General features: G+C 42.2%; 1 protein-coding gene across 2 annotated transcripts in view; it reads right to left on the minus strand.

Annotated features, from left to right (window-relative positions):
• phka1a (phosphorylase kinase, alpha 1a (muscle)) overlaps positions 1-27133 on the minus strand; it is a 57291-nt gene that overhangs the window by 18262 nt on the left and 11896 nt on the right. For both annotated transcript variants that reach the window (XM_031791768.1, XM_031791767.1), the window contains exons 4-19: positions 26980-27027; positions 26443-26611; positions 26148-26230; positions 23719-23799; positions 17315-17413; positions 16681-16827; positions 14992-15045; positions 12665-12787; positions 12369-12464; positions 12076-12183; positions 9812-9890; positions 7930-8064; positions 5211-5320; positions 3210-3354; positions 3047-3125; positions 2633-2799 (exon numbers count right to left, since the gene is read on the minus strand). In XM_031791768.1, coding sequence (XP_031647628.1) covers positions 2633-2799; positions 3047-3125; positions 3210-3354; positions 5211-5320; positions 7930-8064; positions 9812-9890; positions 12076-12183; positions 12369-12464; positions 12665-12787; positions 14992-15045; positions 16681-16827; positions 17315-17413; positions 23719-23799; positions 26148-26230; positions 26443-26611; positions 26980-27027 — 1723 coding nt within the window. The remainder of the gene's footprint in view (positions 1-2632; positions 2800-3046; positions 3126-3209; positions 3355-5210; positions 5321-7929; positions 8065-9811; positions 9891-12075; positions 12184-12368; positions 12465-12664; positions 12788-14991; positions 15046-16680; positions 16828-17314; positions 17414-23718; positions 23800-26147; positions 26231-26442; positions 26612-26979; positions 27028-27133) is intronic.

Raw genomic sequence — 27133 nt, forward strand, 5'->3', positions numbered from 1 at the left:
CTGACACAAATGATAATAGGAAGATTGTGGGAGCTGTACGGTTAGATTTCAGTGCAGCCTTTGATATTACTGACCATAACTTGTTGTTGAAAACCTCTGCAACCTCTGCAATATCATGGATTCAGAGCGATCTATCTAATAGAACTCAAAGGGTTTTCTATAATGGATGCTTCTCTAATGTCAAACATGTAAAGTGTGGTGTACCTCAAGGCAACTCCCTAGGCCACTGGCATTAAACAAAGCATGTGTGTCCATGTATGCTGATGATTCAACCATATACACATCAGAAACCACAGGTAATGAAGTCACTGAAACTTTAACAAAGAGCTGCAGTCTGTTTTGGAATAAACTGGTCCTGAACATCTCTAAAACTAAGAGCATTGTATTTGGTACAAATCATTTCTTAAGTTCCAGACGTCAGCTGAATCTGGTAATGAATGGTGTGGCTGTTGAACAAGTTGAGGAGACTAAATGACTTGCCGTTACCTTAGATTGTAAACTGTCATGGTCAAAACATATCAAGTTGAAGTCTGAAGTTTACATACACCTTAGTAAAAATTCCCCGTCTTAGGTCAGTTAGTATCTCCACTTTATTTTAAGAATGCAAAATGTCAGAATAATAGTAGAGAGAATGATTTATTTCAGTTTTTATTTCTTTCATCACATTCCCAGTGGATCAGAAGTTTACATACACTCAATTAGTATTTGGTAATCAAACTTTAACTTCTTTACTGATGTCTTGAAATGTTGCTTCAATTTGTCCTCAACATTTTTCCTCCCTCATGATGCCATCTATTTTGTATTTTGTAAAGTGCACCAGTCCCTCCTGCAGCAAAGCACCCCCACAACATGATGCTGTCACCCCCGTACTTCACGGTTGGGATGGTGTTCTTCAGCTTGCAAGTCTCCCCTTTTCCCTCCAAACATTACGATGGTCATTATGGTCAAACAGTTCTATTTTTGTTTCATCAGACCAGAGGACATTTCTTGAAAAAGTATGATCATGTGCAGTTGCAAACTGTTTTTTTATGGCGGATTTGGAGCAGTGGCTTCTTCCTTGCTGAGCGGCCTTTCAGGTTATGTCGATATAGGACTCGTTTGACTGTGGACATAGATACTTTTGTACCCGTTTCCTCCAGCATCTTCACAAGGTCCTTTGCTGTTGTTCTGGGATTGATTTGCACTTTTTGAACCAAAGTACGTTCATCTCGAGCAGACAGAACGCGTCTCCTTAATTATACTTGCGTACTATTGTTTGTACAGATGAACGTGGTACCTTCAGGCATTTGGAAATTCCTCCCAAGGATGAACCAGACTTGTGGAAGTCTACAATTTTTTTTCTGAGGTCTTGGCTGATTTCTTTTGATTTTCCCATGATGTCAAGCAAAGAGGCAGTGAGTTTTGAAGGTAGGCCTTCAAATACATCCATAGGTACACCTCCAATTGACTCAAATGATGTCAATTAGCCTATCAGAAGCTTCTAAAGCCATGACATCATTTTCCAAGCTGTTTAAAGCCACAGTCAACTTAGTGTATGTAATCTTCTGACCCACTGGAATTGTGATACAGTGAATTATAAGTGAAATAATCTGTCTGTAAACAATTGTTGGAAAAATGACTTGTGTCATGCACAAAGTAGATGTCCTAACCGACTTGCCAAAACTATAGTTTGTTAACAAGAAATTTGTGGAGTGGTTGAAAAACAAGTTTTAATGACTCCAACCTAAGTGTATGTAAACTTCTGACTTCAACTGTAGATTCAATGGTCGTGAAGATGGGGAGAGGTCTGGCCGTATTAAAGAGATGCTGACACCACACTCCAAAATGCAAGTCCTGCAGGCTCTAGTTTAGTCTTATCTATTATAGTCCAGTCGTGTGGTCAAGTCCTGCAGGCTCTAGTTTAGTCTTATCTATTATTGTCCAGTCGTGTGGTCAAGTCCTGCAGGCTCTAGTTTAGTCTTATCTATTATTGTCCAGTCGTGTGGTCCAGTGCTGCATTAAGCTGCAGCTGGCCCAGAACAGAGCGGCACATTTAGCTCTTCATTGTAATCAGAGGGCTGATATAAATACTATGCATTCCAGTCTCTTTTGGCTAAGAGTTGAAGAGAGACTGACTGCATCACTTATTTTTATAAGAAACATTTACGTGTTGAAAATCCTAAATTGTTTGCATAGTCAACTTACACACACACACACACACACACACACTTACCCCACCAGACAACCCACCAGGGGTCTTTTCACAGTCCCCAAATCCAGAACAAATTCTAGGAAGCGTACAGTATTATATAGAGCCTTTATTGTATGGAACTTCCTTCCATCTCATATTGGTGAAATAAACAGCAAACCTGGTCTCAAAAAACAGATAAAGCAACACCTCGTGGCACAACGCCTCTCCCCTATTGGACCTAGATAGTTTGTGTGAATGTATTGATATGTAGGCTACTTGTGCCTTTTTTTAATGTATGTAGTTCTGCCTTTGATCTGTTCTTGTCTATTGATGTTCTGTATTATGTTTTGTGTTGAACCCCAGGAAGAGTAGCTGCTGCTTTTGCAACAGCTAATGGGGATCCTAATAAAATATCAAAATACCTCTGTCCCTTCCCATCCTCCTTCCCACTCCCTTTCTTACCACCATGGAAGGTCAAGCCATGCTCAGCAAAGCATCCATAGTCATCATCATCATCATCATCATCTTGTTGCTGGCCCATGCTGCCCGCATGCTTACTGGCATCCAGGAAGCTGAGTTTGGCAAAACAGGAAGTGGTCAGGAACTCAGAGAGCTTCCCCGTCTGGATCCTGGAGGGAGAAAAATGAATGGATCGATGTCTGAGTGAGGGAAGGTACTAAGTGAGTAAATGTGTGTGTGTGTGTGTGTGTGACCAAGTGATTTCAGAAAAAAATGTATGAATGGTTAAATGCATGAATGATCAAAAGATTGAACGATTAAACAAAAACAGGGGAAAAAATGAATGAATGTTATTGTTCCTTCCATTTCTTCAAACAAACTGACAGATTAATGAATGAATGAATGAGGAGCCCTCACCTTGCTCCTCCATAGTATCCATCCTGTAGCTTCTTCAGAGTGGCCAGAACCGCAGGGTCCAAGTCAGAGTGGTCTTCAGCTGAAACATACAGGGACAATGAGCTAACACACACACACACACACACGGGAGACACACACACACACACCCTGCTGTGTGACTCACTGAGCATGGTCTGAGAGATAGGAAAGGTGACAGTGGGTCTTCCAGTCATCCTCCATCGAGAGGAGAGGTAGGACAGGTCAGTACGGAGCATATCAACAATCATCTGGTTGTCCAACGCCAAGTAGAACTGCTGGTGATCTATGAACTGGAGGGAGGGAGGGAGGGAGGGAGGGAGGGAGGGAGGGAGGGAGGGAGGGAGGGAGGGAGGGAGGGAGGGAGGGAGGGAGTAAAAAAAAGTAATTATCCCTCTCTACCCGGGACATTCAGTAGCTACTGTCTATAGTGATATCCAAATAAAGGAGCATTTGAACGATGAAATGATCCTAGAAAGTCATTAGGGATGTAAGGACACTCATCAGTCCCCAGTTCAAAAGTTATGTTAAAAGTTGTGTGTGCATCGGTCGATAGGACCACTAATGTAACCATGCATCGGTCGATAGGACCACTAATGTAACCATGCATCGGTCGATAGGACCACTAATGTAACCATGCATCGGTCGATAGGACCACTAATGTAACCATGCATCGGTCGATAGGACCACTAATGTAACCATGCATCAGTCGATAGGACCACTAATGTAACCATGCATCGGTCAGAAAATCATTCAAAACATTACGAATCGCCGGTTCACTAAAATGTTTTGCTTAAATTACTTTCTACCTTCCGAAAATACCCCTCATCTTGTGACAACTGTGTCCTCTACTTCAGTGTCGAACTACGAATGTAATTGGGTTGACAGTCATTGATCTACAAATCATTTTTCTTGCCTAACAACCCCAGGTAATATCAGTAGCCGAGTCAAACTGTGCTCTGTGTACAGCTTCTCTCGCTGACCTACGAGAGGTAGGCCTATTCCTGATCTGGCACATCTGTGCGTCACCTTCAGCATTCAAATGTTTTTAAAATGCCTTGCGAAATATTAGGCTTAATAGGTTGAATGACAACCAATGTAATTTGTTAGGTTAATATTATCAAATGTGCTGTTGAAAATGGTGTTTTACCAGAATAAAAGTAGCCTAAGCTACATCTGGAAAATATTACACTCATTTGGCTATAGGTAGGCTACATGCTATAGCTACGCGACATGTTATACAATAGCTAGGCGACATGCTATACTATAGCTAGGCGACATGCTATGCTATAGCTAGGCGACATGCTATGCTATAGCTAGGCGACATGCTATGCTATAGCTAGGCGACATGCTATGCTATAGCTAGGCGACATGCTATGCTATAGCTAGGCGGCATGCTATGCTATAGCTAGGCGACAAGCTATGCTATAGCTAGGCGACATGCTATGCTATAGCTAGGCGACATGCTATGCTATAGCTAGGCGACATGCTATGCTATAGCTAGGCGACATGCTATACAATAGCTAGGCGACATGCTATACAATAGCTAGGCGACATGCTATAGCTAGCCTACATTTGGCTATAGCTAGACTACATATTATAGGTAGGAAGACTACATGCTATAGGTAGGTAGACTACATGCTATAGGTAGGTAGACTACATTCTATAGGTAGGTAGACTACATTCTATAGGTAGGTAGACTACATGCTATAGGTAGACAGACTACATGCTATAGGTAGGTAGACCACATGCTATAGGTAGGTAGACCACATGCTATAGGTAGGTAGACCACATGCTATAGGTGATCAGGTCTTACAATATAGTTTATATTCATTGTTCTGGTTCACCATGTCTAATAGTTTTGGTAGCTTCAGCTTTTACACACCTTTAGGGTTAAGAGTTAAAGTTAGGATTAAGGATTTGGAGTAGAGTTAGGTTCAGTGTTAGGGAAAAAATAATTCTTAATGGTCAAAAAAAATTTCCCTTAACTTAACCTTAAAATAGCATTTGAACAAATTCAGGACATGAAAAACAACCTGACTTGTTGTTGTTGTTTTCCTACCTTGTCAGGACATTCAGGTGAAATGTTAGGACATTGGGGTCCTGAAAAGGTAAGAAATACACACACACAAAATGGTACTGTATCTACCTGTGGTGTGAAGGCAAATATGGTGTTGCGGATGACATAGAATTTAGAAGTTCCTAGACATCCAATCCTCCTGTAGGGTCTACCAGTCAGCCCCAGTCTCTGGTTACGTCCTGAAGAAGAGGAAGAGTACAGATCGATGAGAGTAAGACCTTTAGACAGATCAACATTCACAAGGCCGCAGGGCCAGACGGATTACCAGGACGTGTACTCCGAGTATGCGCTGACCAACTAGCAAGTGTCTTCACTGACATTTTCAACCTCTCCCTGTCTGTGTCTGTAATACAAACATGCTTCAAGCAGACCACCATAGTCCCTGTGCCCAAGAACACTAAGGTAAACACTAAGGTAACCTGCATGAATGACTACCGACCAGTAGCACTCACATTTGTAGCCATGAAGTGCTTTGAAAGGCTGTTCATGGCTCACATCAACACCATTGTCCCAGAGACCCTGGACCCACTCCAATTTACATACCGCACCAACAGATCCACAGATGATGCAATCTCTATTGCACTCCACACTGCCCTTTCCCACCTGGACAAAAGGAACACCTATGTGAGAATGCTATTCATTGACTACAGCTCAGCATTCAACACCAAAGTGCCCTCAAAGCTCATCACTAAGCTAAGGACCCTGGGACTAAACACCTCCCTCTGCAACTGGATCCTGGACTTCCTGACGGACCGCCCCCACGTGGTAAGGCTAGGTAACAACACATCGCCACGCTGATCCTCAACACGGGGGCCCCTCAGGGCTGCGTGCTCAGTCCCCTCCTGTACTCCCTGTCAACTCATTACTTCACGGCCAGGCATGACTCCAACACCATCATTAAGTTAGTAGATAACACAACAGTGAAAAGGTAAGAAGTACACACACACAAAATGGTACTGTATCTACCTGTGGTATGAAGGCAAATATGGTGTTGTGGATGACATAGAACTTAGAAGTTCCTAGACATCCAATCCTCCTGTAGGGTCTACCAGTCAGCCCCAGTCTCTGGTTACCGACAACGATGAGACAGCCTATAGGGAAGAGGTCAGAGACCTGGTCGTGTGGTGCCAGGACAACAACCTCTCCCTCAACGTGATCAAGACAAAGGAGATGACCGTGGACTACATGAAAAGGAGAACTGATCACGTTCCCATTCTCATTGACGGGGCTTTAGAGGAGCAGGGTTGAGAGCTTCAAGTTCCTTGGTATCCACATCACCAACAAACTAACATGGTCCAAGCACACCAAGACAGTCGCGAAGAAGGCACAATAAAACCTATTCCCCCTCAGGAGACTGACGAGATTTGGCATGGGTCCTCAGATCCTCAAAAGGTTCTACAGCTGCACCATCGAGAGCATCCTGATTGGTTGCAACACTGCCTGGTGCAGCAACTGCTTGGCCTCTGAACGTAAGGCACTACAGAGGGTAGTGAGTATGGCCCAGTAAATCACTGTAGCCAAGCTTCCTGCCATCCAGGACCTCTTGACCAGGCGGTGTCAGAGGGAGGCCTTAAAAATGGTCAAAGACTCCAGCCACCCTGGTCATAGACTGTTCTCTCTGCTACCGCATGGCAAGTGGTGCTGGAGCACCAAGTCTAGGTCCAGGAGGCTTCTAAACCGCTTCTACCCCCAAGCCATAAGACTCCTGAACATCCAATCAAATGGCTACCCAGACTATCTGTATTGCCGAACCCCCCCCCCCCTTTTTACACTGCTGCTAGTCTGTTATTATCTATGCATAGTCACTTTAATAACTGTACCTACATGTACACATTACCTCAATTACCTCGACTAACCTGTACCCCCGCACATGGCCTCTGTACCGGTACCCCTTGTACATAGCCTCGCTATTGTTATTTTACTGCTGCTCTTAAATTTTTTGTTACTTTGTAAGTAAGCATTTCACTGTAAGGTGAAACCTGTTGTATTCTGCGCATGTGACAAATACAATTTGATTTGATATTCAGCATGCTTTTTAGTCTAGGATTAGGGTCCGGGAAACTGTCCGACACCGCCAGGTGTAGAAGTGGCTTCCAATAGCTCACCAGTTTTTTATTTTGTAATGTTATTTTCTTGCCGTCAAAAACTTTTTTGTAGTGAAAGATTTATTACCGAGTTATACATAAATGTGGCTGAGGACCCTAGCAGGTTGGACGTGGATGGGGTGTGTCAGCTACTGTCTCTACCTCTATCCCATTCTTCCCTAACTTTCTCCCTTCCTTCCCTCTCTGTTTACAGAGTCGTACGTAAATGTGGCTGAGGACTCTAGCAGGTTGGACTTGGATGGGGTGTGTCAGCTACTGTCTCCATCTCTATCCCATTCTTCCCTAACTTTCTCCCTTCCTTCCCACTCTGTTTACAGAGTCGTACGTAAATGTGGCTGAGGACTCTAGCAGGTTGGACGTGGATGGGGTGTGTCAGCTACTGTCTCCATCTCTATCCCATTCTTCCCTAACTTTCTCCCTTCCTTCCCTCTCTGTTTACCGAGTCGTACGTAAATGTGGCTGAGGACTCTAGCAGGTTGGACGTGGATGGGGTGTCAGCTACTGTCTCTACCTCTATCCCATTCTTCCCTAACTTTCTCCCTTCCTTCCCTCTCTGTTTACCGAGTCGTGCGTAAATGTGGCTGAGGACTCTAGCAGGTTGGACATGGATGGGGTGTCAGCTACTGTCTCTACCTCTATCCCATTCTTCCCTAACTTTCTCCCTTCCTTCCCTCTCTGTTTACCGAGTCGTGCGTAAATGTGGCTGAGGACTCTAGCAGGTTGGACATGGATGGGGTGTATGTCAGCTATCGTCTCCACTTCTATCCCATTCTTCATCAACAACTCCTGGATCTCCTCGTTCTCTGCCAGGATAGACACTACAGGAAGAGGAAGATAAAAAAAAGATGGGAAAAAACATAGGAGTTATGACTGACTTATTTCACTATTAAATAGCTAGAAATATGTCATTTTCTCTGTAAAATGTTTTTGACTGTTAGGGGGTGGGGTTCTTCCGTAAACAAGTATGTTATGAGATGATTGCAACAAACTTTTAAAAATGCTTAATAAATAAATATAAACAGTAACACTCAAAAGCTGACATCTACTCATTCAAGATTTGTATTTATTTTTACTATTTTCTACATTGTAGACATCAAAACTATGAAATAATACATATGGAATCAGGCAGTAAGCAAAAAAGTGTTAAACAAAGTAGCTACCCTTTGCCTTGACAACTTTGCACACTTGGCATTCTCTCAACCAGCTTCACCTGGAATGATTTTCCAACAATCCACATGTGCTGCTTTTCCTTCACTCTGCGGTCCAACTCATCCCAAACCACTGAGGTGCAGTTAACTCTAATGAAGTTATCCTCTGCAGCAGAGGTAACTCTGGGTCTTCCTTTCCTGTGGCGGTCCTCATGAGAGCCAGTTTCATCATAGCGCTTGATGGTTTTTGCGACTGCCCTTGAAGAAACTTTCAAAGTTCTTGAAATGTTCCGTATTGACTGACCTTCACATCTTGAAGTAATGATGGACTGTCGTTTCTCTTTGCTTATTTGAGCTTAATATAGACTTCGTCTTTTACCAAATAGGTCTATCTTTGTATACCACCCCTACCTTGTCACAACACAACTGATTGGCTCAAGCGCATTAAGAAGGAAAGAAATTCCACAAATTAACTTTTAAGAAGGCACACCTGTTAATTGAAATGCATTCCAGGTGACGACCTCATGAAGCTGGTTGAGAGAATGCCAAGAGTGTGCAAAGCTGTCAAGGCAAAGGGTGGCTACTTTGAAAAATCTCAAATATAAAATATATTTTGATTTGTTTAATTGGTTTTCTACATGATTCCATGTGTTATTTCATAGTTTATGTCTTCACTATTATTCTACAATGTAGAAAATAGTCCAAATAAAGAAAAACCCTTGAATGAGGTGGTGTCCAAACTGTATATATATTCAATAGCAACATTCAGTATACAGTATTTATTAAGGCTGGTTTACAGTTGATCTATCGACATGTCTGTAGACAGTTGCCATAGCGACATCATAAACATTCTATTCTTGTCCGACATCAGCAGCCCGGTGCTCCGAATAGCATACTTGCTCTATTTTTACGCCTATAAACCCATCAGTTAAAAAATTAAGTAAAATGTCAACTACAAGCAACTTTCTAAACAATATTTTGGTTCATTTTTAGCTAGCTAGCTGGCTAACCAGTTCAAATAATGACCAAGACTATAACTTCAGCTAATTTTATTTTCATTATCACAGAAAAATTAACCCACATCAGGTAAAGATGGCGAGCTTCCAGAAAATACCTTACGGTTGTGAATGTGACAAAATAAAAGTAGGTCATTCTATAAGAGAATTGTAGAACTCCTGCACCACCTTGTCACAGATGGATTTGGTCTTGTTGCTGTAGTAACTAGTAACCACGACAAGGAAACCGCCAGTCACAGCGACGATCAACACTCCACACGAGTATAAATTACCTGTCAGATTGTAATTGTCTACAGTCATGTTGTTAGACCAAGTATAAACTGGCCATTAAATATGGTCCTTTAGCAGATGCTTTTATCACACATAGACATATTTTTCAGTATGTAGCTTTCAGGTCTCACCCTGCACCACCACGTCTGGCTTGGGGATGGTGGAGAAACGTCGGTTGAGAGGATCTATCTCTCCAGGGGCCAGGAAACCCTGTAGAACACAGAGAGAGGCCAAAGCTTTACCATACAATACTGGAGAGAGGACTTTATCACCCAATGGCAGTTAGTCACCAGCTATTTTAGCATTTGTAGTATAGTGTACACTAGCTAGTGTAGCGTTTGTAGTATAGTGTACACTAGCTAGTGTAGTGTGTAGCATACACTAACTAGCATACACTAACTAGCTAATGTAGTGTGTGTAGCATACACTAGCTAGTGTAGTATGTGTAGCATACACTAGCTAATGTAGTGTGTGTAGTGTACACTAGCTAGTGTAGTATGTGTAGCATACACTAGCTAATGTAGTGTGTGTAGTGTACACTAGCTAGTGTAGTGTGTGTAGTATACACTAGCAAGTGTAGTGTGTGTAGTATACACTAGCAAGTGTAGTGTGTGTAGTATACACTAGCAAGTGTAGTGTGTGTAGTATACACTAGCTAGTGTAGTATAGTGTACACTAGCTAATGTAGTGTGTGTAGCATACACTAGCAAGTGTAGTGTGTGTAGTGTAGTATACACTAGCTAGTGTAGTATAGTGTACACTAGCTAATGTAGTGTGTGTTGAATACACTAGCTAGTGTAGTATAGTGTACACTAGCTAGTGTAGTATAGTGTACACTAGCTAGTGTAGTGTGTGTAGTATAGTATACACTAGCTAGTGTAGTGAGTAGTGTTGAATACACTAGCTAGTGTAGTGTGTGTAGTATAGTGTACACTAGCTAGTGTAGTGTGTGTAGTATAGTGTACACTAGCTAGTGTAGTGAGTGTAGTATAGTATACACTAGCTAGTGTAGTGTGTGTAGTATAGTGTACACTAGCTAGTGTAGTGTGTGTAGTATAGTGTACACTAGCTAGTGTAGTGTGTGTAGTATAGTATACACTAGCTAGTGTAGTGTGTGTGTAGTATAGTGTACACTAGCTAGTGTAGTGTGTGTAGTATAGTGTACACTAGCTAGTGTAGTGTGTAGTATAGTATACACTAGCTAGTGTAGTGTGTGTAGTATAGTATACACTAGCTAGTGTAGTGTGTGTAGTATAGTGTACACTAGCTAGTGTAGTATAGTATACACTAGCTAGTGTAGTGTGTGTAGTATAGTGTACACTAGCTAGTGTAGTGTGTGTAGTATAGTGTACACTAGCTAGTGTAGTGTGTGTAGTATAGTCTACACTAGCTAGTGTAGTATAGTATACACTAGCTAGTGTAGTGTGTGTAGTATAGTATACACTAGCTAGTGTAGTGTGTGTAGTATAGTGTACACTAGCTAGTGTAGTATAGTGTACACTAGCTAGTGTAGTGTGTGTAGTATAGTGTACACTAGCTAGTGTAGTGTGTGTAGTATAGTGTACACTAGCTAGTGTAGTGTGTGTAGTATAGTCTACACTAGCTAGTGTAGTGTGTGTAGTATAGTATACACTAGCTAGTGTAGTGTGTGTAGTATAGTGTACACTAGCTAGTGTAGTATAGTGTACACTAGCTAGTGTAGTGTGTGTAGTATAGTGTACACTAGCTAGTGTAGTGTGTGTAGTATACACTAGCTAGTGTAGTGTGTGTAGTATAGTATACACTAGCTAGTGTAGTGTGTGTAGTATAGTGTACACTAGCTAGTGTAGTATAGTATACACTAGCTAGTGTAGTGTGTGTAGTATAGTATACACTAGCTAGTGTAGTGTGTAGTATAGTATACACTAGCTAGTGTAGTGTGTGTAGTATAGTATACACTAGCTAGTGTAGTGTGTGTAGTATAGTATACACTAGCTAGTGTAGTGTGTGTAGTATAGTGTACACTAGCTAGTGTAGTATAGTATACACTAGCTAGTGTAGTGTGTGTAGTATAGTATACACTAGCTAGTGTAGTGTGTGTAGTATAGTATACACTAGCTAGTGTAGTGTGTGTAGTATAGTGTACACTAGCTAGTGTAGTATAGTATACACTAGCTAGTGTAGTGTGTGTAGTATAGTATACACTAGCTAGTGTAGTGTGTGTAGTATACACTAGCTAGTGTAGTGTGTGTAGTATAGTATACACTAGCTAGTGTAGTGTGTGTAGTATAGTGTACACTAGCTAGTGTAGTATAGTATACACTAGCTAGTGTAGTGTGTGTAGTATAGTATACACTAGCTAGTGTAGTGTGTGTAGTATAGTATACACTAGCTAGTGTAGTGTGTGACGTCTCACCTCTGCCAGTAGACTTCCCAGAACGTAAAGGGACTGACCCCACTTTAGAGGGAGCTTCCCCAGAGGGACCCTCTCCACAGAGTGGGGGTTTACATACTCCTCATCCACCTGTAATAAACCACATGTGTTCACGTGTGTGATTAGGCTTTGCTACACTCCCAGGTGTGTTGAGGATTATGGAGTTCCTTCCTGCTTATTCCCTTCCCATTCCGGGAATCTACCAACCAGGACTTCTGGGAAATGTTGTGAAGGTTCCATTAAGCCACCACTACACCCTGGCCTTCCAGTCTTACCCTATCAGGTGGAACACTGTAGAGCTCTGGAAGTAGACAGATCCCGTCTTTCTGTTTGATCAGAATCCCCTCCAGAGCATCCTTGTACTCCTGGACCTGAGCGGTTTACAAACAGAGACATGACAGGTCAAGGTAATGCTATGAAGGCATCGTTCTGCCCTTGAGCAAGGCAAAAAACACAAAAACACATTTCCATTCCACACGTACAGGTTACCCCACTTGTACATACAGTGAAACAGGACTATATAAGCACCCCCTAATTATTAGTAGTATTATTTAACCCGCTATATAGCCACCTGTTCTGGGCTGTTGGTGAAGACGCCATCCAGTATGAGGTAGGTCCAGAACAGGGGCCATTCACACTCTATGTTCTCAAAGAGCTTCAGCTCAGCAGACTCATAGTATAGACGGTTAGGGTCCTGGGACGGGAGGGGGGGAACAGAACCACAGACTTATGGAGAGAAAACAATAGCAGATGGACGGATGAAAAGGAGGGAGGGAACAGAACCACAGAATTATGGAGAGAGAACAATTGCAGATGGACGGATGAAAAGGAGGGAGGGAACAGAACCACAGAATTATGGAGAGAAAACAATAGCAGATGGACGGATGAAAAGGAGGGAGGGAACAGAACCACAGAATTATGGAGAGAGAACAATTGCAGATGGACAGATGAAAAGGAGAGAGGGAACAGAACCACAGAATTATGGAGAGAGAACAATTGCAGATGGACGGATGAAAAGGAGAGAGGGAACAGAACCACAGAATTATGGAGAGAAAACAATAGCAGATGGACGGATGAAAAGGAGAGAGGGAACAGAACCACAGAATTATGGAGAGAAAACAAAAGCAGATGGACGGATGAAAAGGAGAGAGGGAACAGAACCACAGAATTATGGAGAGAGAACAATAGCAGATGGACGGATGAAAAGGAGGGAGGGAACAGAACCACAGAATTATGGAGAGAGAACAATTGCAGATGGACGGATGAAAAGGAGAGAGGGAACAGAACCACAGAATTATGGAGAGAAAACAATAGCAGATGGACGGATGAAAAGGAGGGAAATAAAACAAAGTACAGTTCCAGAATTATTATTTTTCTGAGATGTGAGGCGACATGAGAACCTGTGGATGTCGCACCGACTCATTGTTGGAAAAATCCAAAATGCTACGAAAATCAGTCCTTGTGGAAATAAAGATTTGAGTTGTTTTGGATACTTTAAACCCTTTACTTTAAGGGTAATGTAAATTATATTGTATGTTTACTTGAGGGAAATGGTTAATATCCAAGTTTTTTTTTTAAACGTTAGCTAGAATGTCCAACATGAAAAAGCTAGCTCAAACTTCACTGACCCGCGTGTGGCAGCTGACTTCACCCAATTCAAGATAACATGCTACAAATCAATTAAATCAGGCTGGTTTAGACACAGAATAATTAGCTAGCTAAAGTAGTTAGCAATGTAGCAGTATAAAGTTATCATTTACAATCAACAATGTAGTTAGCTATGAATACAAGTAGATGGGATTGTCATTTTGTCGTACACTGGAGATAACGTTCATAACAGGATCACACTTTCTTTCCGATGCTGTTTGGTCAGTGGGTATTAGCTGGCCAAAATTACATGAAAATAAAAAATATATTAACATTATTGCAGTAATTTCACAAGTTCAGAATTTTAATTTTATTTTAGGTAGCAAAAGCAATCAATATCTTATTCTTAACTTGTTGGAAGTGAGAGGCATCTTGCTGTCGTTTGTTAGCTCTTTCATTTCGAGGCGTTTCTTGATATCCGTGGCCAAGTGCCTTCACTCCCCTCACAGATAGAAAAGCAGATGAATTGTCTACCAATAGTTACAACAATCCACCAATTTTAATCTTAGAGGGGGTGTGAATTGGGATTGAGATTGGGCTCCTAATAGTAACACAGTCTTCCCATTTTCTAGTTAGTCATCAATCATCGTTGAAGCTGACAGCTGACTTCTCAGATAAATAGTGATATGTTGTTTGTTGTTTTGGCTTAGCTAGTCAGTTGTCAATACTTTGAGAAAAGCTGCCAAAATTGTCAATAAAACTGCCAGTATGCTCTGAAATACTGGTAATCAAGGATTGTTTTAAGTGGTCCCAACGATCGTCTGTCACCTCATCATGGATGGAGAGATGAGAGAGCATATTCAACAAGGAGCAAGCAAGGTACAGTGGGGCAAAAAAGTATTTAGTCAGCCACCAATTGTGCAAGTTTTCCCACTTAAAAAGATGAGAGAGGCCTGTAATTTTCCTCATAGGTTCACTTCAACTATGATGGACAAAATGAGAAAATGAAATCCAGAAAATCACATTGTAGGATTTTTAATGAGAGATGGAGAGAGTGAGAGAGAAAGATGGAGAGAGAGAGAGAGAGAGAGACCGAGAGAGAGAGAGAGAGACAGAGAGAGAGAAAGATGGAGAGAGAGAGAGAGAAAGATGGAGAGAGAGAGAGAAAGATGGAGAGAGAGAGAGAAAGATGGAGAGAGAGAGAGAAAGAGAGAGAGAGAGAAAGATGGAGAGAGAGATGATAGAGAGAAAGATGGAGAGAGAGAGAGAGAGAGAGAAAGATGGAGAGAGAGAGAGAGAGCATGTTTTTACCTCTTTAGGCGTTTTGTGTCCATCCCTGAGAAACCTACAGCATCCATATCGACCCTGAGAAAAGAGAAAGAGAGCGATGAAAAATGTAAATATGCTCAGCCAAACTTTGATTTAAATTGACAACTTAAATAACAAAGGGCCTGAATGTTGATTTGAGCCCCACGTGGAAATCAAACGAAGGGGACAAACCTAACCAATAACAATCTAAGAGAGACACTGGCTGACCCTGACCTGCAGTTCAGATACCATCTTCTTCTTGGTGTTGTAACCTTATAACCTTGTCATAAGGGTTACATTAAAGTACATAACACTGCATAGCCCTGTCATAAGGGTTACATTAAAGTACATAACACTGCATAGCCATGTCATAAGGATTATATTATAGTATGTAACACTGCATAGCCCTGTCATAAGGGTTACATTAAAGTACATAACACTGCATAGCCATGTCATAAGGATTATATTATAGTATGTAACACTGCATAGCCATGTCATAAGGGTTACATAACAAAACATATAATATATGCCATTTTCCCTGCCATAAGGGTTAAATAACACTGCATAGCCCTGTCATAAGGGTGACATAACAGTGCATAGCCCTGTCATAAGGGTGACATAACAGTGCAAAGCTCTGTCATAAGGGTGACAAAACACTGCATAGCCCTGTCATAAGGGTTAAATAACACTGCATAGCCCTGTCATAAGGGTGACAGAACACTGCATAGCCCTGTCATAAGGGTGACAGAACACTGCATAGCTCTGTCATAAGGGTGACATAACACTGCATAGCCCTGTCATAAGGGTGACAGAACACTGCATATAGCTCTGTCATAAGGGTGACAGAACACTGCATAGCCCTGTCATAAGGGTGACAGAACACTGCATAGCCCTGTCATAAGGGTTAAATAACACTGCATAGCCCTGTCATAAGGGTGACATAACACTGCATAGCCCTGTCATAAGGGTGACAGAACACTGCATAGCTCTGTCATAAGGGTGACAGAACACTGCATAGCCCTGTCATAAGGGTGACAGAACACTGCATAGCCCTGTCATAAGGGTTAAATAACACTGCATAGCCCTGTCATAAGGGTGACATAACACTGCATAGCCCTGTCATAAGGGTGACATAACACTGCATAGCTCTGTCATAAGGGTGACAAAACACTACATAGCCCTGTCATAAGGGTGACAAAACACTACATAGCCCTGTCATAAGGGTGACAGAACACTGCATAGCCCTGTCATAAGGGTGACAGAACACTGCATAGCCCTGTCATAAGGGTGACAGAACACTGCATAGCCCTGTCATAAGGGTTAAATAACACTGCATAGCCCTGTCATAAGGGTGACATAACACTGCATAGCCCTGTCATAAGGGTGACAGAACACTGCATAGCTCTGTCATAAGGGTGACAGAACACTGCATAGCCCTGTCATAAGGGTGACAGAACACTGCATAGCCCTGTCATAAGGGTTAAATAACACTGCATAGCCCTGTCATAAGGGTGACATAACACTGCATAGCCCTGTCATAAGGGTGACATAACACTGCATAGCTCTGTCATAAGGGTGACAAAACACTACATAGCCCTGTCATAAGGGTGACAAAACACTACATAGCCCTGTCATAAGGGTGACAGAACACTGCATAGCCCTGTCATAAGGGTGACATAACAGTGTCCTGACCTGTAGTTTGGATATGATCTTCTCCTTGGTGATGTTGACTATAGAGATGTCCTCTACAGCGAAGGCCGGGTACGAGATGATGGACAGAACACCTGCATCCACCTCTTTAGACATAGATGCCCTGGGAAGCATGGAGTTGAGGATGGACTGAGGAGAGAGAGGGAGAGGGAGAGAGAGAGAGAATATTAGAGACACATATTTCCCTCAGATTACACAGATCTACAAAGAATTTGAAAACAAACCCAATTTTGATAAACTCCCATATCTACTGGGTGAAATTCCACAGTGTGCCATCACAGCAGCAAGATTTGTGACCTGTTGCCACAAGAAAAGGGCAACCAGTGAAGAGCAAACACCATTGTAAATACAACCCATATTTATGTTTATTTATTTTCCCGTTTGTATTTGCACATCATTACAACACTGTATAAAGACATAATAGGACATTTAAAATGTCTTTATTGTTTTGGAACTTATTAAGTGTAATATTTACTGTTAATTTTAACTTTTGTTTATTAACTCTGATAAAGGATAACGGAAAATATTATGTGTGTCTATACGTGCATGTGTGTGTGTGTGTGTGTGTGTGTGTGTGTGTGTGTGTGTGTGTGTGTGTGTGTGTGTGTGTGTGTACCTGACAGTGCTGTATATCGTCAGCCAGAGCGTGCACTACAGACCCTGGTCCTCCTCCGGCTCCAAACAGGTTCAGTTCATCCAGGGCCTCCAGAGCTGCCTGTGGACATAACACCTTCATAAGGACTACATAACACCTTCATAAGGACTACATAACACCTCCACACAGGCTGCTCAACACCTCCACAAGGGTTATTTAACCCTGTCACAAGGGCTACATAATATTCTTTGTAAGGGCTCGTAACACCATAAGAGCTACATAACCCTATAATAAAGACTACATAACGGTTGGTCCAGATTTTCATACCGTGTCGGTGCCATACTGAGGTATACGGTATTACTGGTGGTGCACATAACTGAGCGGCAAAAAAATGCTAACAGGTACTAAGGAATTCCCATAGCAGATGCTAGGTAAATGCTAACAGGTACTAAGGAATTCCCATAGCAGATGCTAGGTAAATGCTAACAGGTACTAAGGAATTCCCATAGCAGATGCTAGGTAAATGCTAACAGGTACTAAGGAATTCCCATAGCAGATGCTAGGTAAATGCTAACAGGTACTAAGGAATTCCCATAGCAGATGCTAGGTAAATGCTAACAGGTACTAAGGAATTCCCATAGCAGATGCTAGGTAAATGCTAACAGGTACTAAGGAATTCCCATAGCAGATGCTAGGTAAATGATAACAGGTACTAAGGAATTCCCATAGCAGATGCTAGGTAAATGATAACAGGTACTAAGGAATTCCCATAGCAGATGCTAGGTAAATGATAACAGGTACTAAGGAATTCCCATAGCAGATGCTAGGTAAATGCTAACAGCTACTAAAGAATTCCCATTGCGGATGCTAGGTAAATGCTAACGAGCGCAAGCGAACATAAACTAATTGCATGTACAGACAACCCTGCTCAAAAAGTTATAACGTTAGCTCCTCACAGTTTGCAGCAAAATGCTGACAGGCTCTTGATCCAGACGGGGCTTCTTGGCAAGTTAACTTAATGTAAGATTATACCGTATAGTTGATCACCTAAATTCAGTTACGCAGTAGGAGTGACTCACCTTATGAAGCAACAGCTATATCAACTGTTGTGAGGAACTACCGGAAAGTAACTAACTACCGTTTAACTACCGGTTAACTACCGGTAAGCTTCAAAATGAAAAACAGGTGAATTTAAAAACGCTTTCTGCTTTAGCTATTTACCTAGTGCACAAGTTGACGGCAGGCATTTATTTAAAAAGCACAAATATCCTAATTATATTGCGAATCATAATATTGCATATTCAAAAAGAACCCGGATTCCGGTATATACGGTATACTGCCCAACCATACTACATCTTCATAAGGAATACAATGCCCTGTCATAAGGACTAGATTGCCCTGTCATAAGGAATACAATGCCCTGTCATAAGGACTACATTGCCCTGTCATAAGGACTACATTGCCCTGTCATAAGGAATACAATGCCCTGTCATAAGGACTACATTGCCCTGTCATAAGGACTACATTGCCCTGTCATAAGGACTACATTGCCCTGTCATAAGGACTACAATGCCCTGTCATAAGAACTACAATGCCCTGTCATAAGGACTACAATGCCCTGTCATAAGGAAGACAATGCCCTGTCATAAGGACTACATTGCCCTGTCATAAGGACTACATTGCCCTGTCATAAGAACTACAATGCCCTGTCATAAGGAATACATTGCCCTGTCATAAGGAATACAATGCCCTGTCATAAGGAATACAATGCCCTGTCATAAGGAATACAATGCCCTGTCATAAGGAATACAATGCCCTGTCATAAGGAATACAATGCCCTGTCATAAGGAATACAATGCCCTGTCATAAGGAATACAATGCCCTGTCATAAGGAATACATTGCCCTGTCATAAGGAATACAATGCCCTGTCATAAGGAATACAATGCCCTGTCATAAGGAATACAATGCCCTTTCATAAGGACTACATTGCCCTGTCATAAGGAATACAATGCCCTGTCATAAGGAATACATTGCCCTGTCATAAGGAATACAATGCCCTGTCATAAGGAATACAATGCCCTGTCATAAGGAATACAATGCCCTGTCATAAGGAATACATTGCCCTGTCATAAGGAATACAATGCCCTGTCATAAGGGCTACGTCAGGTCGTAAGACTGTCAATACAACGACATATCAGATACAACAAACCATCATCACCGTTTGTTTTGGTGGAAATGACAAACTGTAGAAACCGAAGGATGGTGACAGATGGCTGGTGTAAAACATTGAAACAAAATGGAAAAATACATGTCACTTATATGGTAACAAGAAATGGCACATTACACTGCTGGTTTCTAGGAATATCCAATAGAAACAGTTAGTAGTATTAATCTATTTATATTCTTGGAAACTCCAGTGACCAACGCTTACAACATGATACTAGGCGAACACAATCAAAGGCATACCAATGACAGACACTTGTGTGTGCGAAACCCACCCTCTGTCCACCATGAACACATTCTCAGCTGCTTTGTGTGTGTGTGTGTGTCTGTGAGAGGATCGGCCTTAATCTCTTTCATGGCAGCATGCCAGACACATAAGAAGGGGTGAAAAAGGAGTGAGAGTGAGAGAGGACAGTCCACCCCTCAGAGCCCGGTTCCTCTCTACCCAGTACAGACAGTAGAGGACTGACCACCCCTCAGAGCCTGGTTCCTCTCTACCCAGTACAGACAGTAGAGGACTGACCACCCCTCAGAGCCTGGTTCCTCTCTACCCAGTACAGACAGTAGAGGACTGACCACCCCTCAGAGCCCGGTTCCTCTCTACCCAGTACAGACAGTAGAGGACAGTCCACCCCTCAGAGCCCGGTTCCTCTCTACCCAGTACAGACAGTAGAGGACAGTCCACCCCTCAGAGCCCGGTTCCTCTCTACCCAGTACAGACAGTAGAGGACTGACCACCCCTCAGAGCCTGGTTCCTCTCTACCCACTACAGACAGTAGAGGACAGTCCACCCCTCAGAGCCCGGTTCCTCTCTACCCAGTACAGACAGTAGAGGACAGTCCACCCCTCAGAGCCCGGTTCCTCTCTACCCAGTACAGACAGTAGAGGACTGACCACCCCTCAGAGCCAGGTTCTTCTCTACCCACTACAGACAGTAGAGGACAGTCCACCCCTCAGAGCCCGGTTCCTCTCTACCCAGTACAGACAGTAGAGGATTGACCACCCCTCAGAGCCCGGTTCCTCTCTAGGTTTCTTCCTAGATTCCTAACTTTCCAGAGTTTTTTCCTGGCCAAAGTGCTTCTACATCTGCATTGCTTGCTGTTTGGGGTTTTAGGCTGGGTTTCTGTACAGCACTTTGTGACATTGGATGATGTAAAAAGGGCTTTAAAAAATACATTTGATTGATTGAACAGGAATAATTAATGAAAAGAGAGCAACGGGAAGAGTGGGATGAATGAGAGGGGTGAATGAGAGGGATGAATGAGAGGGATGAATGAGAGGGGTAAATGAGAGGGATGAATGGAGGGGTGAATGAGAGGGATGAATGAGAGGGATGAATGGAGGGGTGAATGAGAGGGGTGAATGAGAGGGGTGAATGAGAGGGGTGAATGAGAGGGGTGAATGGAGGGGTGAATGAGAGGGGTGAATGGAGGGGTGAATGAGAGGGGTGAATGAGAGGGGTGAATGAGAGGGATGAATGAGAGGGATGAATGAGAGGGGTAAATGAGAGGGGTGAATGGAGGGGTGAATGAGAGGGGTGAATGAGAGGGGTGAATGGAGGGGTGAATGGAGGGGTGAATGAGATGGGTGAATGAGAGGGGTAAATGAGAGGGGTGAATGAGAGGGATGAATGGAGGGGTAAATTAGAGGGGTAAATGAGAGGGATGAATGGAGGGGTGAATGAGAGGGGTAAATGAGAGGGGTGAATGAGAGGGGTGAATGGAGGGGTAAATGAGAGGAGTAAATTAGAGTGATTAATGGAGGGGTGAATGAGAGGGGTAAATGAGAGGGGTAAATGAGAGGGGTGAATGAGAGGGGTGAATGAGAGGGGTGAATGAGAGGGGTAAATGAGAGGGGTGAATGAGAGGGGTGAATGAGAGGGGTGAATGAGAGGGGTAAATGAGAGGGATGAATGAGAGGGGTAAATGAGAGGGGTGAATGAGAGGGGTGTATGAGAGGGGTGAATGAGAGGGGTGAATGAGAGGGGTAAATGAGAGGGATGAATGAGAGGGGTAAATGAGAGGGGTGAATGAGAGGGGTAAATGAGAGGGGTGTATGAGAGGGGTGAATGAGAGGGGTGTATGAGAGGGGTGAATGAGAGGGGTAAATGAGAGGGATGAATGGAGGGGTGAATGAGAGGGGTAAATGAGAGGGGTAAATGAGAGGGGTGAATGAGAGGGATGAATGGAGGGGTAAATGAGAGGGGTGAATGAGAGGGGTGTATGAGAGGGGTGAATGAGAGGGGTGAATGAGAGGGGTGAATGAGAGGGGTAAATGAGAGGGGTGAATGAGAGGGGTGAATGAGAGGGGTGAATGAGAGGGGTGAATGAGAGGGGTGAATGAGAGGGGTGTATGAGAGGGGTGAATGAGAGGGGTGAATGAGTACGGAATGTTCAGAGTGTTCCGCAAGCAGGTCAGGTGCTTGTGTGTGTGTGTGTGTGTGTGTTCTTTGTTGCTTCACTCTTTTGATCATACAGTGCCTTGCGAAAGTATTCGGCCCCCTTGAACTTTGCGACCTTTTGCCACATTTCAGGCTTCAAACATAAAGATATAAAACTGTATTTTTTTTGTGAAGAATCAACAACAAGTGGGACACAATCATGAAGTGGAACGACATTTATTGGATATTTCAAACTTTTTTAACAAATCAAAAACTGAAAAATTGGACGTGCAAGATTATTCAGCCCCCTTAAGTTAATACTTTGTAGCGCCACCTTTTGCTGCGATTACAGCTGTAAGTCGCTTGGGGTATGTCTCTATCAGTTTTGCACATCGAGAGACTGAAATGTTTTCCCATTCCTCCTTGCAAAACAGCTCGAGCTCAGTGAGGTTGGATGGAGAGCATTTGTGAACAGCAGTTTTCAGTTCTTTCCACAGATTCTCGATTGGATTCAGGTCTGGACTTTGACTTGGCCATTCTAACACCTGGATATGTTTATTTTTGAACCATTCCATTGTAGATTTTGCTTTATGTTTTGGATCTTTGACAAATCTCCGTCCCAGTCTCAGGTCTTTTGCAGACTCCATCAGGTTTTCTTCCAGAATGGTCCTGTATTTGGCTCCATCCATCTTCCCATCAATTTTAACCATCTTCCCTGTCCCTGCTGAAGAAAAGCAGGCCCAAACCATGATGCTGCCACCACCATGTTTGACAGTGGGGATGGTGTGTTCAGGGTTTTGAGCTGTGTTGCTTTTACGCCAAACATAACGTTTTGCATTGTTGCCAAAAAGTTACATTTTGGTTTCATCTGACCAGAGCACCTTCTTCCACATGTTTGGTGTGTCTCCCAGGTGGCTTGTGGCAAACTTTAAACAACACTTTTTATGGATATCTTTAAGAAATGGCTTTCTTCTTGCCACTCTTCCATAAAGGCCAGATTTGTGCAATATACGACTGATTGTTGTCCTATGGACAGAGTCTCCCACCTCAGCTGTAGATCTCTGCAGTTCATCCAGAGTGATCATGGGCCTCTTGGCTGCATCTCTGATCAGCCTTCTCCTTGTATGAGCTGAAAGTTTAGAGGGACGGCCAGGTCTTGGTAGATTTGCAGTGGTCTGATACTCCTTCCATTTCAATATTATCGCTTGCACAGTGCTCCTTGGGATGTTTAAAGCTTGGGAAATCTTTTTGTATCCAAATCCGGCTTTAAACTTCTTCACAACAGTATCTCGGACCTGCCTGGTGTGTTCCTTGTTCTTCATGATGCTCTCTGCACTTTTAACGGACCTCTGAGACTATCACAGTGCAGGTGCATTTATACGGAGACTTGATTACACACAGGTGGATTGTATTTATCATCATTAGTCATTTAGGTCAACATTGGATCATTCAGAGATCCTCACTGAACTTCTGGAGAGAGTTTGCTGCACTGAAAGTAAAGGGGCTGAATAATTTTGCACGCCCAATTTTTCAGTTTTTGATTTGTTAAAAAAGTTTGAAATATCCAATAAATGTCGTTCCACTTCATGATTGCGTCCCACTTGTTGTTGATTCTTCACAAAAAAATACAGTTTTATATCTTTATGTTTGAAGCCTGAAATGTGGCAAAAGGTCGCAAAGTTCAAGGGGGCCGAATACTTTCGCAAGGCACTGTAGCTTGACAAAGGTTATATGTTTGTGGCAGGCTTTCTCAGCAGTGTCAGTCATCTTTATAGGCTTTCCCATACAGACAACAATGTGTGTGTGTGTGTGTATTCTCACTTTAGCCATGCCGATGGAGCTAGCGTTGAGCTCAGGGATCCCCTGGTTCGTCTTGTCTCCTCGCTCCCACATCCCGTAGTCCTGAAAGAGTATCATTCATAAAGTATTTATAGAGCTTGGTAGAGCATTCATAGAGTATTTATAGAGCCTGGTAGAGCATTCATAGAGTATTTATAGAGCTCGGCAGAGCATTCATAAAGTATTTATAGAGCTTGGTAGAGCATTCATAAAGTATTTATAGAGCTCGGTAGAGCATTCATAAAGTATTTATAGAGCTCGGTAGAGCATTCATAAAGTATTTATAGAGCTCGGTAGAGCATTCATAAAGTATTTATAGAGCTTGGTAGAGCATTCATAAAGTATTTATAGAGCTTGGTAGAGCATTCATAAAGTATTTATAGAGCTTGGTAGAGCATTCATAAAGTATTTATAGAGCTCGGTAGAGCATTCATAAAGTATTTATAGAGCTTGGTAGAGCATTCATAAAGTATTTATAGAGCTTGGTAGAGCATTCATAAAGTATTTATAGAGCTTGGTAGAGCATTCATAAAGTATTTATAGAGCTTGGTAGAGCATTCATAGAGTATTTATAGAGCTTGGTAGAGCATTCATAAAGTATTTATAGAGCTTGGTAGAGCATTCATAAAGTATTTATAGAGCTTGGTAGAGCATTCATAAAGTATTTATAGAGCTTGGTAGAGCATTCATAAAGTATTTATAGAGCTTGGTAGAGCATTCATAACGTATTTATAGAGCTCGGTAGAGCATTCATAGAGCTCGGTAGAGCATTCATAGAGTATTTATAGAGCTCGTTAGAGCATTCATAAAGTATTTATAGAGCTCGGTAGAGCATTCATAAAGTATTTATAGAGCTCGGTAGAGCATTCATAAAGTATTTATAGAGCTCGGTAGAGCATTCATAAAGTATTTATAGAGCTTGGTAGAGCATTCATAAAGTATTTATAGAGCTCGGTAGAGCATTCATAAAGTATTTATAGAGCTTGGTAGAGCATTCATAAAGTATTTATAGAGCTTGGTAGAGCATTCATAAAGTATTTATAGAGCTTGGTAGAGCATTCATAAAGTATTTATAGAGCTTGGTAGAGCATTCATAAAGTATTTATAGAGCTTGGTAGAGCATTCATAAAGTATTTATAGAGCTTGGTAGAGCATTCATAAAGTATTTATAGAGCTTGGTAGAGCATTCATAAAGTATTTATAGAGCTTGGTAGAGCATTCATAAAGTATTTATAGAGCTTGGTAGAGCATTCATAACGTATTTATAGAGCTCGGTAGAGCATTCATAGAGCTCGGTAGAGCATTCATAGAGTATTTATAGAGCTCGTTAGAGCATTCATAAAGTATTTATAGAGCTCGGTAGAGCATTCATAAAGTATTTATAGAGCTCGGTAGAGCATTCATAAAGTATTTATAGGGCTTGGTAGAGCATTCATAAAGTATTTATAGAGCTTGGTAGAGCATTCATAGAGTATTTATAGAGCTTGGTAGAGCATTCATAGAGTATTTATAGAGCTTGGTAGAGCATTCATAAAGTATTTATAGAGCTTGGTAGAGCATTCATAGAGTATTTATAGAGCTTGGTAGAGCATTCATAAAGTATTTATAGAGCTTGGTAGAGCATTCATAAAGTATTTATAGAGCTTGGTAGAGCATTCATAAAGTATTTATAGAGCTTGGTAGAGCATTCATAAAGTATTTATAGAGCTTGGTAGAGCATTCATAAAGTATTTAAAGAGCTCGGTAGAGCATTCATAGAGTATTTATAGAGCTTGGTAGAGCATTCATAGAGTATTTATAGAGCTCGGTAGAGCATTCATAAAGTATTTATAGAGCTCGGTAGAGCATTCATAAAGTATTTATAGAGCTCGGTAGAGCATTCATAAAGTATTTATAGAGCTTGGTAGAGCATTCATAAAGTATTTATAGAGCTTGGTAGAGCATTCATAAAGTATTTATAGAGCTTGGTAGAGCATTCATAAAGTATTTATAGAGCTGTATAGAGCATTCATAAAGTCTTCATAACCACTGTAAGTAGCAGAGTGAGTAAGCAGAAGGGTTCCATTTTAAATGAAATTACCAACCCCTTAAAATGACATTATAGAGCTGTATAGAGCGTTCACAAAGTCTATATTAGCACTACATAGATGCTACAACATCCACAGTTCGCTTCTTCACGTCTTCGAATTAAAAACAGAAACTTACAGCCACTTTGTGAACTATGAAGTCATATCAAATCAAATGTATTTATAAAGCCCTTCTTAGATCAGCTGATATCTCAAAGTGCTGTACTGAATCCCAGCCTAAAACCCCCCAAAACAGCAAGCAATGCAGGTGTAGAAGCATATAACCTCTATATTAACTCCTATGACAGTTCATAAAAACTACATAGAGACTGAAGAGAAACGTACAGCCACTTTGTAAGCTGCCTCGATGTAGAACATGAGATTCTGTACCACATCCACCTCATCCTGAGTGTAGACGATATGAAGTCCTGCAGGACAGACACACGAAGGGTAAATACGAGATCAACAATTATAAATAACGTTACAAAGAAAAATACATTTGATAGACTTCTAGTTGCTACGACAACTGGAGACTCAAAAACATGAGGACTACGTGTGGAGGGGAAGATGATACACACACAGTCCTAGAAGACAAAACATATGGAGACGTCATAAAGCAGTCATGGAGTGTCCCCTCTACCTGAGGCAGTCATCTGAGCGAGGAACAGCAGGAACAGAGAGGTAGCGTCCACTTGGAGGTGTCCCCACTGATCGTCCCCCACCACGGTAGCACAGGTCCTGGTGTTGTACTTAGCATGGAGGCAGTCCATGGTGCTCTTAGTGTACTTAAACTTCTCCACCTTGTCCAGCTGAGACAGAGACAGAGACAGAGACAGAGACAGAGACAGAGACAGAGACAGAGACAGAGACAGACAGACAGACAGACAGACAGACAGACAGACAGACAGACAGACAGACAGACAGACAGACAGACAGACAGACAGACAGACAGACAGACAGACAGACAGACAGACAGACAGACAGACAGACAGACAGACACAGACAGACAGACAGACAGACAGACAGACAGACAGACAGACAGACACAGACAGACAGACAGACAGACAGACAGAGAGGGGAACATGTATGTATTACACATGTATGAGCCTTTAGAATGTCTCATTGTCTTATACGGTGTTTACATCTTGTCCAGCTAGAACCTGTGGGTTGTACCTACCTGTCTCATAATGCACTGTAGAACACCTCTCATTAGTTTCACCACACTCTGGTGGGGAGAGAGAATAGAGAAGAGGAGAGAGAAGAGGAGAGAAGTCATCAACAAGCAGCCATACACCTCCCAATCAGGAGGCAGACAGACCAGAGGACTCGCT

Source organism: Oncorhynchus kisutch, linkage group LG16 (assembly GCF_002021735.2).
Source record: "Oncorhynchus kisutch isolate 150728-3 linkage group LG16, Okis_V2, whole genome shotgun sequence".
Taxonomy (NCBI): domain Eukaryota; kingdom Metazoa; phylum Chordata; class Actinopteri; order Salmoniformes; family Salmonidae; genus Oncorhynchus; species Oncorhynchus kisutch.